At 47.9% G+C, this 17,147-nt stretch overlaps 1 protein-coding gene across 1 annotated transcript in view; it reads left to right on the top strand.

Moving 5' to 3' along the window:
• The first annotated feature begins 1,336 nt into the window (after positions 1–1,336).
• Positions 1,337–17,147, top strand: part of CASKIN2 (CASK interacting protein 2) — a 119,272-nt gene continuing 103,461 nt past the window's right edge. Inside the window, exon 1 of the mRNA XM_056863891.1 lies at positions 1,337–1,663. Coding sequence (XP_056719869.1) covers positions 1,567–1,663 — 97 coding nt within the window. The 5' untranslated portion in view covers positions 1,337–1,566. The remainder of the gene's footprint in view (positions 1,664–17,147) is intronic.

The raw sequence follows: 17,147 nt of genomic DNA on the forward strand, positions 1-17,147 counted from the left end.
ATTACAACAGATCTCCAGGCGACAGAGATCAGTTCACCTGAAGAAATTGGCCTCTTTGGCAATTGGACTCTATGGCATTGAAGTCCCTCCCCTCCCCAACCCCCCCCCCTCAGGCTCCAGCCCAAAAACCTCCTGCCGGTGGCAAAGAGGGACCTGGCAACCCTAGTGTAACTGTTTAGAATTGTACTGTTCTGCACTGTGTGACTTGGTTATAAAGCAATTCTACCCAGCCTGGCTTGGGTTGTTTGTGTTTGTTTTGATATTAAAAGCTCTATTGCATGTCAGCAGCCATGGCATGCCAGATACATTTCAACCAGTGACTATGCTGTCCAGTTCTTGAGGTTGTAGTGGCAAGGATGAGACTTATATTATATCTCTTGTTTCTAAATGCTTGCAAGACCTACATGGGATAATTCTTGGGGTGAAACTTTCCCATACACCTGTCTTAACTTCTCGTCCACCTCTCCCATTTTACCAACAAAGCAGTCTGATACCAGGATCTGAAACCAGGTGGTATTTAAATAACAACAACTATAATAAGCAAGTGATAAAGAATGCATGTGGCTGCAATCTCCATAGTGAATCTGGACAGCTTTTGAAGAATTTGGAAAGTCTTGGGCTCTTGTTGGTTTTGAGAGAACACCTTTCTAGTTCTCAGAGCTGTGCAAGGAAAAAAATGCTCAGAAGATATGGGGTGCTCCTGTTACAATCTCTAAAACCACAGGAAAACTAATTGAGGCTTGTACTTGTCAGAGGGTAGGATTTCTTAGCTCACAGTTGCTGCTTCTTTTCCTGGGTGCCCCTTCTGCATCTCCTGCATTCCTGAAGCCCCTTTGTATCATACCGATCAACCTTCCTTCTCTTATATCTGCTTTTTCTAATTATTTTTCATACCGATCAACCTTCCTCTTATATCTGCTTTTTCTAATTATTTGTGGTATGAGAAGCATCTGTGTTAACTAAAAATAAGCAAACTTAATCATGGAACTGAAGATTTATTTTAGCCCAGAATTACGAAGAGCTGGCACCATTTCGAAATCTGAATCTGCCCTTTGTTTTCACAGGTATCTGAACAGTGATTTAAGCCTTTGCCAGGAATCCAGGTCTGTAGACTTGAAGACCCAAAGTCTGCCTTCTACCTGCCACGGGGCTGGTGTCTGTCTAAGAAGAGCTGGAGAGTTGTTGGATGCTTGGGCTCATCTAGGGAAGTTAAACATAGTCCCTTATGTTCTCTGGATCTTTTAAGAAACTATTAATCTCTCCTTCTTTACTACGCCCAGCAGCTGGGATTCAGTCCCTAAGCGCCGAATTATCATTTGTTTAATTGATTGCCTATTCTTGAACACGGCTTCGTCTCTTCTCCGTTCCCTTTTGAAGGAGTGCTATTCCCAGTAGCATTTATCATCATTAAGAGACTTTTTAATGCACCGTGGGATTTCTGAATATATTTTCATCTGTTGGGCTTTGTTTCCCCTCACTGCTTCTTTGGAGTTTATCTTGACAAGTTATCTCGCAAGCACAACACCATGATGGCTTCGTAAATCAAAGGAGCAGCTGCCCTTATTCATGATGGGGCGAGAGCAGGAGCTGATCCAAGCTGTGAAAAATGGAGATGTTCTCGGAGTGCAGAAATTGGTGGCTAAGATCAAGGCATCCAAAACTAGTGAGTATTTCCCTAAATAATAACTCAGTTATTCTTTCACCCCCTTCACCCCCATGATTTGCTAACACCTCCACGTCTTGTGGGTCTGTTACCACATGGTTGGTATGGGGCTTGGGGCTGGTGGAGTACAAGTAGGGTTGCCAACCTCCAGGCGGTGGCTGGAGATCTCCTGCTATTACAACTGATCTCCAGGCGACAGAGATCAGTGGAGAAAATGGAGATTCCAGTGGAGAAAATGGCCGCTTTAGCAGTTGGACTCTATGGCATTGAAGTCCCTCTCCTCTCCAGACCCTGCCCTCCTCAGTCTCCACTCCCAAAATCTCCAGGTATTTCCCAAACTGGAGCTGGCAGCCCTAAGTACAAGGGATAAACAGGGATTTACTTCTGGGCTCAGAGCTAGAAGCAGCAGGTGAGTCCAGAACATGGGCAGGTTTCATGAAGGCTAGGTCGAGATCTCCTGCTATTACAACTGATCTCTAGCCAATAGAGATCAGTTCACCTGGAGAAAATGGCCACTTTGGCAATTGGAGTCTATGGCATTGAAGCCCCTCTCCTCCCCAAACCCCGCCCTCTTTAGGCTCCACCCCCAAAAGCTCCTGCCAGTGGTGAAGAGGGACCTGGCAACCCTATGCAGGAGTGTGAAAGTTTGTGCTACTTGCCTTTGGATCCACATGAAGAGGAACCAGGAAATATAGGGCCTGCTGTGCTGATATTTGGGGGGGGGACCTTGGGTGGCCAAGTCCCTCTTTGCCACCGGCGGGAGGTTTTTGGGGCGGAGCCTGAGGAGGGTGGGGTTCGGGGAGGGGCTTCAATGCCATAGAGTCCAATTGCCAAAGTGGCCATTTTCTTCAGGTGAATTGATCTCTATTGGCTGGAGATCAGTTGTAATAGCAGGAGATCTCCAGCTAGTACCTGGAGGTTGGGAACCCTAGGGGTACCAGTGGGGTAGATCCTGGCATTCTTCTTTTATAGTTGCATTCTGTGGATACAGATCCAGTGTGTGTTCACAATACCTTATCTGTAAGAGGGCTGAGAATCATTCCAGTTGGTAGTGTTGGTACTGCACTTGTAAAGCAAGTCCCAAAGAATAGAAACTTAAGTGGTTGAGAAAAATCGTTGGCCCAGTTTTTGTATAGAGTCCCCTAGCCAGTTTTCCATAATGTTGTCCCCCGATATGGCCATATCCTCCTGTGGTCATCTAAGGATGCTCGCTGTCAGGAAGTGAGATCCTCCAATAATGGGGAGGGGCCATGGCTCAGTGGAAGAGCATCTCCTTGACATGCAGAAGGCCCCACGTTCAAACCTCAGCATCTCCTGTTAAAAGGATCAGGTTGTAGGTGATGTGAAGACCTCCACCTGAGACCCTGGAAAGCTGCTGCCCTTCTGAACAGACAATTCTGTCCTTGATGGACCAATGGTCTGATTCAGTATAAGGCAGTTTTATGTGTTCATTGATTTTGTCCTCTGGGCTTTATCCATCACTGCTTCTTATTTGGGAATGGCCAGGAAAAGAAGAAATGGCTCGAATATTACTTGAAACTAGAACAAGCACTGCGGCTGTCCCTAAAAAGCCCCCATTGTTGGCACTAGTGGCTGACATAGTACAGGGTTTAACAATCCAATAGCCCACAAGTGCCCGCGTTGCCCTTTTATTTTAAGATAGGGTTACGAGAACAAAAGTTCGGAAATTCAGAATGTTCTGGAGCTGGAATGATCTAAAACAACTCAGCGAAAGTAAGCAATGACTTTAACTTAATGGATGTACATCAGTGCTCCTTGGATCTTTCAAGATCAGATTTGAGACATTGCCGTGTGCATTCAGGGGCAAGGATGCCAGAAGCTGTCTGAACGGGGAGTGGAAGATGGTTCTGCTTCTGCCATTCGATGTGGGTGGTGGTTATCATTCACAGATGGTTCATCTGTTGTCCTGAACGCATGAAATACTTCTGATCAGCTGATCAGGAAACATGATGGTTGGGACCTGCTTTCTGCCTTGCATCCTTTGACCGTAGGTTCGTGTGTAGGGTTACAAGGTTCCTCTTCGCCACTGCCAGGAGGTTTTTTGGGCAGAGCATGAGGAGGGTGGGGTTTGGGGAGGGGAGGGACTTCAACGCCATAGCCAAAGTGGCCATTTTCTCCAGGTGAACTGATCTCTATCGGCTGGAGATCAGTTGTAATAGCAGGAGATCTCCAGCTAGTAGCTTAAGGTTGGCAACCCTATTCGTGTGAGCCAATGAACTCTGGAAGGTGGTCCCAATTTAAATGTGCTGTATGTTGCTGGTCTTCATCTGTGGCGTTGTGGTGGACACAGAGTATCTATGGGCTTGGTCTTCTTTAACGTGCGTTGTTTTTGTGCTAGTTTTGGAAAATTCTGGGCCTGTGAATCTGGTGAATCTCTGTCAAAAATCTGGAGAAATTATTTTGTGAGAATAAGAGCAGCTGTGTGTTTTTGAGTGCACGTGCTCATTAGTAGGAAACAGCAGCTAGGCTGGAGATTAAGAAAATGAGAAGATAAAAACTTCTGGGTTAAAAACAGCAAATCTTCCTTTTGTTGGGAGAAAGATGTAGGGCATCAGCCTACTACTGGACTTAAGTAACAGATGTTTTTGCTACTCCAGAAGCTGCAGTTGGGAAACACTGGTTTGTTTTCTCCTGATACCATAGAACCCAAGGCAGATAACATTCACTCACCCTGTGTGTGTGTGTTAAGTGCCGTCAAGTCGCTTCCGACTCATGGCGACCCCATGAATAAAAGTCCTCCAAAATGTCCTATCTTTGACAGCCTTGCTCAGATCTTGCAAATTGAAAGCTGTGGCTTCCTTTATTGAGTCAATCCATCTCTTGTTGGGTCTTCCTCTTTTCCTGCTGCCCTCAACTTTTCCTAGCATTACTGTCTTTTCCAGTGACTCTTGTCATCTCATGATGTGACCACAATACGATAGCCTCAGTTTAGTCATTTTATACGTCGATCTTGTCGTCTCATGATGTGACCAAAATACGATACCCTCAGTTTAGTCATTTTATACTTCGAACAGCTTCGGACTTTCCTTTTGCATCTATTCATGTCAACCACTGAACGTCCTTTCGGCTTTGGTCCAATCACATCATTAAGAACAGCGCTATTCGTACTTGTCCTCTGCTCTACCCCAGTAGCAGACTCACTCACCCTACTTCCAGATAAAGTTGCACTGCATTGGATCCTGTTGGAGGATGCCAGTGGGGTTCATGAGTTTAAGGGTGATGGATGGAACAAAAGGGTACCACTCAATTGTTTGAGGGAAAAATAAGAGATTTGGGTGGGAGGGAGTGGGGGAGATCAAAATAATTGGGGGGAGGGAGTGGGGGAGATGATACCAAGAGAGTCTACTATGACTTGCAAAAATTAAAGTGTAAGTGAAACTTCAATGCTAGGAGTGAAGATGATGAATTGATTACTTCGGTATTACTTTTGCATCACACACATTTTTTGATGTGTTGGATTAGGGGCCCTGTTGGAAAGAAGTTATGGAGTTTAGACGGCAGTTCTTGTGAAACAGAAATAATAATGGAGGGTGTTAGCTTTCCATAGAATGAGAGAATTGAAGGGAAAGAAAATGTGAGTACGGCCCTGGGCCTAGGATTGCCAACATCCAGGTGGTAGCTGGAAATCTCCCCCTAGTACATCTGATCTCCAGGTGATAGAGATCTGTTCACCTGGAGAAAATGGCTCCGCAAACTCCACCTTCCTCAGGCTCCACTCTTGAAATCTCCAAGTATTTCCCAACCTGGACCTGGCAACCCTACCTGTTCCTCTGAAATAAAAAGACGGCCAGGTTGAGGCATGTGCTGCACACTGGCCTGGTCATCTCAGGAAGGGCAGGAATAAATTTGGACTCCGCCTTCCATGTCTAACTCAGGAGTCCCCAACCTTTTTGAGCCTGCGGGACCCTTTGGGATTCTGACACAGAGTAGTGGGCGCAGCCACAAAATGGCTGGAGGTGGAGCTAGCCACAAAATGGCTGTTGTAGCTTACTTTCCTTGTGCTGTTGAGGCAGCTGCTAAAGCAATATTTTAAAAAAAATCTGCTCAGCCAATCAAAACTCCAATGGCCAGCCCTACCCGGGCCTGCCGACTTTCTAAAAACATTTGGTGGGCACTGGGATGTGGTGTCAGCGGACACCATGTTGGGGACTCCTGAATCCAAAGAGGAGGTATGCATTAAGGGTGCTCAGGGTCTGCTTCACTCTAATGGTCCTTCTTTTGTTGGTTAGCATGGTGTAGTTTGTGGTTAAGAGTGGTGATTTGGAGCGGTGGACTCTGATCTAGAGAACATGAGTGGCGGAGGCTAATCTGGTGAACTGGATTTGTTTCCCCACTCCTCCACATGAAGCCAGCTGGGTGACCTTGGGCTAGTCACAGCTCTCTCAGCCCTACCAACCTCACGGGGGGGGGTCTGTTGTGGGGAGAGGAAGGGAAAGTGATTGTAAGCCAGTTTGATTCTTCCTTAGGTGGTGGAGAAAGTCAGCATATAAAAACCAACTCTTCTTCTACTTCTTCTTCTTCTTCTAGTGTAGCGCTATAGCCTCTTGGAAACTGGGTGCTCGCCCCTTCCTTCAGAAGAGCCTTCTGCTCCTGACTGTTCGAGATGCTCGTTCACCTCCAAGATGTACACAGCAGAATGTTAGCCGCATTTGCTGCTCATTAAAGCGCCTGTTTCCATATGACAGGCCGCGATGCTGAGTTTTTAAAAATCCCTCTAAGAGTCCTTCTGCTGTCTCAGTAGATTCGGAGCTGCGTCTCTCTGATTAGCCCTCCGGGACCTCGTGTGTCTAAAAAAAGTCACTGCACGTAACCAAGAATCAAGCGCCAGTCCCGACAACAGGAACTTTGGGGACACGCCGTTTAATATTCAGTGGGCATATTCTCCAGCAGTGCGTGGGTTGAAAAAATGTAGCTCTTCAGATGGGTCACAGCACCAGTTATTGGGGGCCCCTGTGGGAATTGTAGGTAATATTTTATTGGGAGGCAGTAAGGGAAGGGTGCGTTTACTCCTGCAGCTATTCTGTGGGATTGGGGAAGCAGGATAGCTTCCCTGCTGTTGATAATGCAGCTAGAGGAAATGGGGGTTCTTTCTGCACCTTCTCTGGGGAGCCCCCCTATGACCCTGCTGAGTTGCCATAGGAGCTGTCTCAGTAGAAGATGCTAAGGTTTGGGATTTTTTTTTTAATCTTCTTTTTCCTCTGCCTCTCTCAGAGTTTGAATGCATGGACTTTAATTGAAATTGTTAAACGACCCGTCAGGGCTTTGGCCTTTCTCCCTGATGATCAATCACTTTCTCGGCTGGACGCGCTTGTTAACAATGGACCAGTTGGCTGGGCTGGGGGTGAGCGCGCTAGCCCCAGAGGAGAAGGGGGGAAAATAGGGCTGAGATTTGGATTCCTAGGGGGGGGGGAGGAGGAGGCGGCAGTCGGTGGCTATTGTCTCTTGGAAAGGACAATGTCTAGCAAGCCTTTTCTGAGGGGAAAGGGAGAGCTCAATTCAGCTGGCTCAAAAAAGCGGGGGTCTCTCTGGGACTTGTCAAAGGTTTCACTTGTATTCCCCAACTATCTAGGAAAGGCTGCACATACATTTCATCAACTTTTAGGGAAGTAACAGTCAAACAGAATTTTAAGGCTCTGGCCAAGAATGTGGAAAGGAAGGGGGAAGGGGGGGTGATCTTTTAATCTCTCTGTTGTGTCATTTACATCTACTACTGAATAACAGTGACTTGCAGTGAATTGGCGTCCTCTTTATATGGAAAACATATTTGAGTTTTGCAGTGTTTTTTTTACTTTCAATCTCCTGCTCTTTCCTCAGTGGCAATTATGGGAAACCCAAGGAATGAGAGGAGGAGGGATCAATTTGGAAATCTCCCCTCTGCAGAGTTCTGCCCCTCATGCTTCTGAAGCATATTCCATTCTCATCATGCTTTTTTGGGGAGGGGGGAATATATTTTGTTTAATGTATAAAGTCATATTCATCTGCATCTGGGGAATCTCTTGAGTTCGTAGACACCTGTGCCTTCTCTGTGGGTGGCCTGGTTTTGCTGCTTTTGTGATTGCTGCAGTGGCCCACCTACCTCACTATTAGAAATAGTGATGAATGCCATCTCATTTTGTATGTCTCTAATTCTCCAAATTATCACTGAGATGTAGCTAACATTCAAAACCTGTAAGGGGAGTTTATTTCCTGTGGATCAAGAGAGAAGCCCTCATGGCTTCTGAGCTGTAACCTTTATGTGCATGACCAAAAATTGTTTTCAGGGGCAAAACATTATACTTCAGTCTAGTGTCTGTGCTCTCTCCGAATAGTTTCCATGAATGGAATGGCGATTTTAAAACTTAAAGAGATTTTACTCAAGGGCAACTGTGAGAGTGTCCCCCGGATGATAAATTAAATTCCTAATAAGGATAATATCTAGGCAACCCAGGCTGAGTGTTTAATTTAAAACAGTGTTTTCAAAGCATAGGCTGAATCACTGTTCTGTTGATAATGCAAGGAGCATGCACACAACCTTTCTGAGAACTTTTGGGAAGCAGAGCCTTTTGTATTCTGCCCATACTAATGATGGACACTGGGAAAGAATGTGAGCAATCTACAATCAAAAGCATTACAAACACTTTGAAAGTTCAAGAATGATGGGCAATTTGAGGCCTTTTTCACACATTACAAAAGGCAAACCCAAGTTTACCCCTAACTGTTCGCCTGCCAAGGAGTTGCAGCTATTCCCAGCTCCCTGAAAAAGGGACATGAATGCCATCCATGTTTCCAAACACAGGCCTTTTTTCATGCACACTTTTCTATTTTTTTCAGGTGAGCCCCTAAAAATGTCTGTTTGCCCCAGAAGCTAACATAGGGACTACACAAGAGTTTCGTGCATTCTGATTTAGCATACTCAGGACTGTACCCTATGACATTGTTCCCCACTGCTGTGGCGCTTGCTTCCTCTGCCACTAGCCCTTCTACACTTGCAGGGGCTCCTTGGGAAACATCAGTCTTGTGCAAGCAGAAGAGCTAGAGGCAGAGGAGGTGAACACCAAAGCAGAGGACAGCCTTGACACCAGCTGGAGAGAAGCGTGAAGGGGACAATGTCATAGTGTCCAAGTCCATATGTTCTCAGATCTTTCTGCGAGGGGGCACCCTCACTTAATTTCCCTAGGATTTCTGTTTCTGATTTGAAAATCAGACTTGTTGGATGCCTCTCAGGCAATATCGTTATGTTGGAGTAGACTCTTCATTTATTCCTCTATATTATAGGCTCCTGTGATTTTATCCCTATATTAACCATTGTGTACCGTCTTGGCCATCGTAGTATCAGTAGGTGGGGACCCATTTGCTCTGATCTCCATCACAGGAGGCACCTCTAGTTAGGGTAGGGGTTTAGCAGAATATATTCTTCTGAATTCTAAAGTTCTCAGATCTTTCAATAATACTGTCTTGGTAGGAAAGAACTTCCTTAGTGAACCATTTTGTAGCTTGCAACACCTATTCTACACACACAAAAATCAAACAAGCCAGGAAATATAAACTTTTCAGAACATTAAAACTGGTTTTAATGCTGATATGGTGAATTTAGGCATATCACGAGAGGGAGGGCAGGAAGGGTTGCATCAGTGCTTGGCTCTCGTGGCCCTTTCTTACATGTCCAAGGAAATGCTGATTGCCACTTTGGGGACAAGAAGCAATTTTCCTCCAGGTCAGTTTGACAAGGAATCCTGGAGGGTTTTTTGCCATCTTCTGAGCATGGAGCAGGGGTCACTCGGGTTGTGGGGGTGGGGGGAAGTAGTTGTAAATTTCCTGCATTGTGCAGGGGGTTGGACTAGATGACCCTGGAGGTCCATTCCAACTCTATGATTCTAGGTTAGGTTGCAATCATACTTGCAGTCTAGTTTTCATTATACCTTCATATATGGTTATAATTTAGCAAGTACAGATGTATAGAATCCATCTTGTGACATAGTAATTACCTCTTGCGATTGAATCAAATCTGCTGACATCCGGTCATTATACCTTCATATATGGTTATAATTTAGCAAGTACAGATGTATAGAATCCATCTTGTGACATAGTCAATTACCTCTTGCGATTGAATCAAATCTGCTGACATCCGGTCTCTAAGCTGTCAATAGTAGACATGCACAAGGAGCATGGACGGGCATCATCCATTGTAATGGAGGCTGTGGGAGGGTAGATTCTCAGCAGAAGTTGGAACCAAATATTTTAATCAGAGTCAGTAAGGATGGCAGATTCCGCCTGACAAAAAATTAACGGAACATACAGCTCTTGTTACCATTACATGTTCTCCTTGCTAATGTTGGTACATTTCTCTGGCCTTTTATAGAGGGACGATTCCCCGTGGTCACCCCCGCCGACTGCTTTGGGGCTTCCTTTTGATTATGCATGCCTTATCTGCCTGTCAGAGGTGGCGTTGCTCTCCCCACACGCTTTGCCTGTGTTTTCCAGATGCTGTTTTAGCCAAACTCTAGAAAATGTGGGCAAAACGCGCAGGGAGAGTGATGTGCGACCTCTGGCGGGCGGATAAGGCATGCATAATCAAAAGAAGCCCTGAAGCAGTCGGCGGGGGTGACCGCAGGAAACGTCCCTGCATAAAAGGCCTCTGACAGATCACAGACTGTACCATCTCTGCATGATTTTCTGCAGGAGATGGGATATTAGCTGTTATCATAGGTTCTCCTTGAATCAGGGGTGGATGTGGGAGAAAGTAATGTGAGTGGTTGCTTGGCAGCCATCCATGCTTCCTCTATTGCTTCCAGGTTGCCATAGAAAAAAGTGGTGGATATGTGGTTGGTGGTCTAACTCCCCCCCCCCTCAAGTACTTGAAGGGCTGTCATATAGAGGATGGTGCCGAGTTGTTTTCTGTTGTCCCAGAAGGTCGGACCAGAACGAACGGGTTGAAGTTAAATCAAAAGAGTTTCCATCTAAACATTAGGAAGAATTTTCTAACAGTTAGAGCGGTTCCTCAGTGGAACAGGCTTCCTCGGGAGATGGTAAGCTCTCCTTCCCTGGAGGTTTTTAAGCAGAGGTTAGATGGCCATCTGTCAGCAATGCTGATTCTATGACCTTAAGCAGATCATGAGAGGGAGGGCATCTTGGCCATCTTCTGGACATGGAGTAGGGGTCACTGGGGGTGTGAGGGGGAGGTAGTTGTGAATTTCCTGCATTGTGCAGGGGGTGGTGACCCTGGTTGTCTCTTCCAGCTCTATGATTCTATGATTTTCTTTGCTTTCATGATGAGCTTCCCTGAATACTGCCATCTACTAATGGCACGTGCCACTTGCTACAGGCAAGGAAGAGTTACCTAAGTTAGGGGGTTGGATTTGGAGAATTAGATTTGTCTGGAGGGCTGCATGTTGTTGATCCCTATACTCAGGAGATCTTGTGCGTGTGTTCATGCGTTCCCTTCCCCTGTGCCTTCTACTCACCTCCACAGTATGAGGCAGTGGCTAATCCTAAACCAGCATGTTTTAATGCAATCAGGTATGTCGGAATGAACAATGGCTAGTTGGATATTTTTCTTCCCAAGAGATGGCAGCCCTTACAAATGGTTCAGCAGCACTGGCGACTTGTGCATTGTTCATGCCTCGGCAATGCCAACCTGAACCAACCCGCCCTTGGCTGAGAATGAATAGCTGGTCGCCTTTGAAACCGTGGCTCACGCCTCATAGAATCCTTCTGCATCACAGCCTTCTGTAAAATAATTTGACTGGTGTGGGGAGCCAGGAATGTAGTAATACAGTCTCCCTCTTTTGGGGTCTGGCTTGCTTTCATACTGGAACAGGCTGCAGCTGCCCACCACACCATGGGGCCAATGGAGGGACTTCATTCTCTGCTTCCTTATGATAGGAGCAGCCTGTTCCTACTGAGCCAGAGACCACTAGCATGTGGGGTTTTGTTTGGAGAGGCTCTCAGTCGAGTGGAGAGAGACAGCATGCAGGGAAAGAATAAGGAACTTAATGGGTCGCCTTGTCCTTGAGGCGGGCAGGGCTCTTGCATGGCGCACATGGTATGTTTGATTTTGTCCAGACTGCTTGTGTTTAAAACGCACCCCAGTCTATAGAACTTGAGTTATATATTAAAATCATGTGACTCTGATCCCCTCTATTTACATTAGGGATAAGGAGTAACCCCTCCTGTGTAAAGCAGTTAAGTCTCCATCCATTACGTTCCATATAGGAGAGCTAATCTTTAACACTGGGGATTCCACACACCCCTTTGTGTGAGTCGTGTCAACAATCCCACAACCAGAAACCCATGCCTCTTCAAGTCTGGGTGAAAGCTAGGGGGCAGGAGCTTCAGGAAAGAGCCGAGGCAGTGTCTGGAATTGGTAGTCAGTGAACTGTTGTCTTATCACCCCACTTCCTCCTCTCTGCTCTGAGGGGCTCTCCGCCAACGGCTGTTGAGTCATGTGCCAGCAGTGGCATTCACTTGGCATTCTCTCTTACGTTGAGATCTCAGGAATCTCAGTTGCCTCCTGTGGTGGGCAGGATCCCGCCCGCAAAAAGAATTTGTTCATGACGCCTACTGCACACTGTCCAGCCAGAATGGAAATTCAACTGGCTGATAGAGGTCAGTTTTTAGACCCTCGTACCCACTTTCTTTGCAGGCTAGGGGAAGGGGTGGTAATGAAGAAGAAGAAGAGTTGGTTTTTATATGCTGCCTTTCTCTACCACTTCAGGAAGCATCAAACCGGCTTACAATCACCTTCCCTTCCCCTCCCCACAACAGACACCCTGTGAGGTAGGTGGGACTGAGAGAGTTCTAAGAGAGCTGTGCCTAGCCCAAGGTCACCCAGCTGGCTTCATGTGGAGGAGTGGGGAAACCAACCCGGTTCACCAGATTAGCCTCCGCAGCTCATGTGGAGTGGGGAATCAAACCTGGTTCTCCAGATTAGAGTCCACCGCTCCAAACCACCGCTCTTAACCGCTGCACCACGCTGGGAGCAAACAGGGAGCAAATAGTCTGAGAAGGAATCACGTTCTATGATTTCTTCCCTCCCTCCCCCAAGTTACACTTTGAGGGTTGTTATAAATGGAAAGAGCCATCTGTTTCTGTCTCTTCTACCCCCCCTCCCTTCCTCGCCTAGCCGCGCTGCCCATGTCACAGGCTAGACTTCCTTTGAGGGCCCCGAAGCCAGCAGTGCCCCTTCCCCGGCAAAATAAGATAAGCACCCGAATCAAACAACAGTGTTGACGAGAGTTAAAGTGGAGCTGGCTGCAAGGGAGGGACCAGAGGAGAAAATGCGGAGTGTGTTTTCAGGCAAAGCTACTGCTAAGCAGCGGGAGGTCTTAATGGCCAAGTTTACTTGTGGTCATCTTCTTCACGTGATCCCTTTCTTTTTGTTGTCTAATCCAGAGTGGATTAGCCTGAGTGTAGTGATCTTTCTTGTGTGTTGCTTTCAACAGAATTTTATAAGGGGCTCATAAAACGCCTTTCATTATGACAAGCTGGGAGCAAAAGAAAAGGTTGTATATCATTGGAGTGCTTGTGGGGTGTCCTATATCTCTGCAATCTCATTGTATGCACTGCGGTATCCCTGTCAGTGTAGTGGAGGAGGCCGCAATACAGGCGGGTAACAAGTCATGCCCTGTGATAACTAGGTGTTGCCCGGTCCCTCTTTGCCACCGGTGGGAGGTTTTTAGGGCGGAGCCTGAGGAGGGCAGGGTTTGGGGAGGGGAGGGAAGTAGGGTTGCCAGGTCCCTCTTTGCCACCAGCGGGAGGTTTTTGGGGCGGAGCCTGAAGAGGGCAGGGTTTGGGGAGCGGAGGGGCTTCAATGCCATGGAGTCCAATTGCCAAAGCAGCCATTTTCTCCAGGTGAACTGATCTCTATCGGCTGGAGATCAGTTGTAATAGCAGGAGATCTCCAGCTAGTACCTGGAGGTTGAAAGAATTAAGCAGCTAGCTTGCTGCAGCGTGTGTTGAAAGAATTAGGCAGTACCTGGAGGTTGGCAACCCTAGAGGGAAGGGACTTCAATGCCCTAGAGTCCAATTGCCAAAGTGGCCATTTTCTCCAGGTCTTTTTCAGCTGGAGATCAGTTGTAATAGCAGGAGATCACCAGCTACTACCTGGAGGTTGGCAACCCTATAACAGTGTCCCCTGGCACCCCTGAAGTGCAGACTCCATTATGGGCTGAGGAGAGGCTGAGGATAGCTAGGTGCTACAATGGTCGTGAAATATGCTAATAAAAACCCTTCCTTGATTGATGCCCATACTGTAAGCTGTGGCCACCTGAACCATCAAAACAACCGGCAGTTCCTTAAAATGGTTCAGACAGATATTCAGCATGAATCTGTCTTGGTGTAGGCACTGCTTATTTGTAGCAGACATTTGCCTCATGGGATTTGCTCAGCATCTTTTGGGCCTTTTAAGTTTTCTGCACACCTGGGACCCTTTTCAGGTTTTAGAAAGATCCCTCTTGCCCGTTCACGGTTCCAGTCACTGGATTTAAGTATGCAAAGGTTTGCCAACTTCACTATGAGATATATAGATATGAGCCTCTGGAAGACCCAGGTTCAGATATCCATTCTGTAATGTATGTATATAGTTGGCCGACATGCAGGAGGAACCTTAGGCGCTTGAGTCCAGGACGAAGGATCCTAACTCCTGAACACACCATTGGCTCAAGCCGGCACACACCATTGGCCCTAAGCCGGCTCACGCCATTGGTGACCCCCCTAGCCCGGATCAGGGGGGGAGTGGCCGCAGGCGGCCAGGGGGGGCATATAAGCAGGGTTGTTTCACTGTGTTCCCTAATTCTGTTCCTGTTCACAATAAACGCGGTTGCTGTTTGAACTCTGTCTCCTACCTCGTGTGTCCTCCCCACGCGGACTTAACAGTGGTGACAAAGGCTGGTAGGCAGTCCGGCTACCCCTGCTGAATCACTCTCGCTGAAATCTCCTTCGCATTTCCTCGACCTCATAGTGCCCGGTAGGCAGGCAGGCTTGCCTTGGCTGATTCACTCCGATGCACAGGAGACGAAACATACCGCACGATGGCCACCATTGGATCCGTGGAGGCGTTCGACATTTCCCGCCCCTGCGAGTGGGAGAGCTACGCCGACCGCATCGACTTCTTCCTGGTCGCTAACACTGTTACGGACGCCGGGATGAAGAGCACTGCTTTCCTCAGCGTTTGCGGCCCCCGTACGTTCCAGCTGGCCCAGAACCTCCTGGCCCCTGCGAAGCTGGGCGACACCCTGTTCGAAGATGACATGAAGGCTCTCTGCGAACACTTCACACCGCAGCCCACCCAGATGGCCCGTCGCCTGGAATTCCGCTTGCGGGACCAGGAAACCGGAGAGTCCGTCGCCGAGTACCTCGCAGCACTGCGCCAGATCGCGAGGTTCTGCGCCTTCCCTGACCTTGATGGGGCCTTTGGGACCGGCTCACCTTCGGCCTCCGCAACGAAAAGGTCCACCACCGCATCGTTGCCAAAAAGGAATTGACCCTGGCCACCGCCATCGAGGCCACCACGGCCAAAGCCGCGGCCAGGAGCGACCGTACCCGGGTCCGTGGCGCCACCACGCCACCTCGCGAAGCGACCCCCGTCCATTTTGGGGATGCCAGCAACGGCGACTCTGCGGACGAGGCCCACAGAATGTCCGTCAGGGCACCCAAGCCTCGGAGCTCGGCACCCAGGGCCTGCGCCAGCTGCAGCAATCCCCACGACCGCCGCACGTGCTGTTTCCGCGACTCCTCCTGCCGAGCCTGTGGCCGAGTGGGCCATATTGCTAAGGTTTGCCACTCGGCCAAGAAGAGCTCCCGTCCGCCCGGCCCGGGGAGTCCATGTGCTATCAGACAATGACGCTGCCTCACCATGCCGCTGCCGCCGTGACATCCAGAGCATCCAGTTACACAAGGTGCACAGCGTGGACGAGGTCTGGGTCACCGTCTACATCGAAGGTACCCCCTGCGAGATGGCGGTCGACTCCGGGTCGGCCCTCTCCATTGTCTCGGCGGACACTTAGGCACACTCTCTCAACCTGATCTACCTCCTAGCGTTGTTGTGAGGGTAGAATGGAGTAGGGGAGAATTATATTTTAAGCAACTTTTCCCATTGTGGAGAAAAGCAGGGTACAAATACCTAAATAATTACATTTTTTAAAATTAGCCGTAAAGGCATAAGAAATGCCTTGCTGAATCAGTTCCAGCGCTGAAATTGCAACAGCAGTTAACCAACCTTCTGCCTCTTGGAAACATCTGGTACTGTGAGGTATACTGTGTCTAGACATGGAGGTTCTCCTTCAGTGCTCCCATTATGTCTTGACGTTCAGGGTTGAAATCTTACTACATGGCAGAGATCACAAAGCCATTTCATTATACGCAAACGATGGGGGAAAGGCTGTTTGGTGTATGAATTGGCCCAAAAGTGTAGTTGAAAGATTGTCAACCCATAGCAATAATGTGGTTCAGGTGCCCAAGATTATCCACCCTGTCATAAGTGGGTGCAATAGTGGCTTCCATCTTCGTAATTCCACTTGTGCAAAGTTTACAGCATGCTTCAGCCTGAGACAGTATTTGTTCACATTGTTTGCTAATTTTGTAATCCCAGTCCCATGGCATTGTTCATTGCATGTTTTATGCCGTATGATCCGGTTTGACTCTCGGTGAAAAAGGTGGGCTGTAATGGAAATGAATAAATATATAATGAGCTCTGGGGGGGGGAGAGATTTTTGAAGTGTAAGGGGAAAGGGGGCCAACCAACAGTAGCTGGGGGAAAGACATTTGAGAACTGCTGCTCCAGTCATTCGACTGTCTTCCCCTGAACTGGAGTATGCTTGCAAGAGCAAGTAGAAGAGGGTGGTAACTGACTGGGGAGGGGCTCTGGCTCAGTGGCAGAGCATTTGCTTGGCATCCAGAAGGTCCCAGGTTCAATCCCTAGGGTTGCCAACCTCCAGGTACTAGCTGGAGATCTCCTGCTATTACAACTGATCTCCAGCCGACAGAGATCAGTTCACCTGGAGAAAAGGGCCACTTTGGCAATTGGACTCTATGGCATTGAAGTCCCTCCCCAAACCCCACCCTCCTCCGGCTCCACCCCCAAAACCTCCCGCCGGTGATGAAGAGGGTCCTGGCAACCATATTCAATCCCTGGCATATTTGTTTAATCGAATAAGGCTGTAGCTGATGAGAAAGAGCTCTACTCGAGATCCTGAAGAAGTGCTGCTGGTCAGAGTAGACAGTACTGACTTAATAGACTACTGATCTGACTTAGTATAAGGCAGCCTGAAGAACGTAGACCCAAGTAGAATAAACCTTTTTGTCCCAGATCAACTAAAGCAACAGTCATACTTTCCAGATTAGAAGATGGCAGCTCAGCTGCTAAGCTACATTGGTTCCCCAGCTCTTTGTATGAGCACTTCATGAAGTTAAAAGTAATGGAAGAAACACGGTTGCTTCTCCACCTTTTGCCACGTGGAGGGTCTCTCAGGAAGGAAAGGCGGAGGGA

The sequence above is a fragment of the Euleptes europaea genome, chromosome 1, assembly GCF_029931775.1.
Source record: "Euleptes europaea isolate rEulEur1 chromosome 1, rEulEur1.hap1, whole genome shotgun sequence".
Classification (NCBI taxonomy): domain Eukaryota; kingdom Metazoa; phylum Chordata; class Lepidosauria; order Squamata; family Sphaerodactylidae; genus Euleptes; species Euleptes europaea.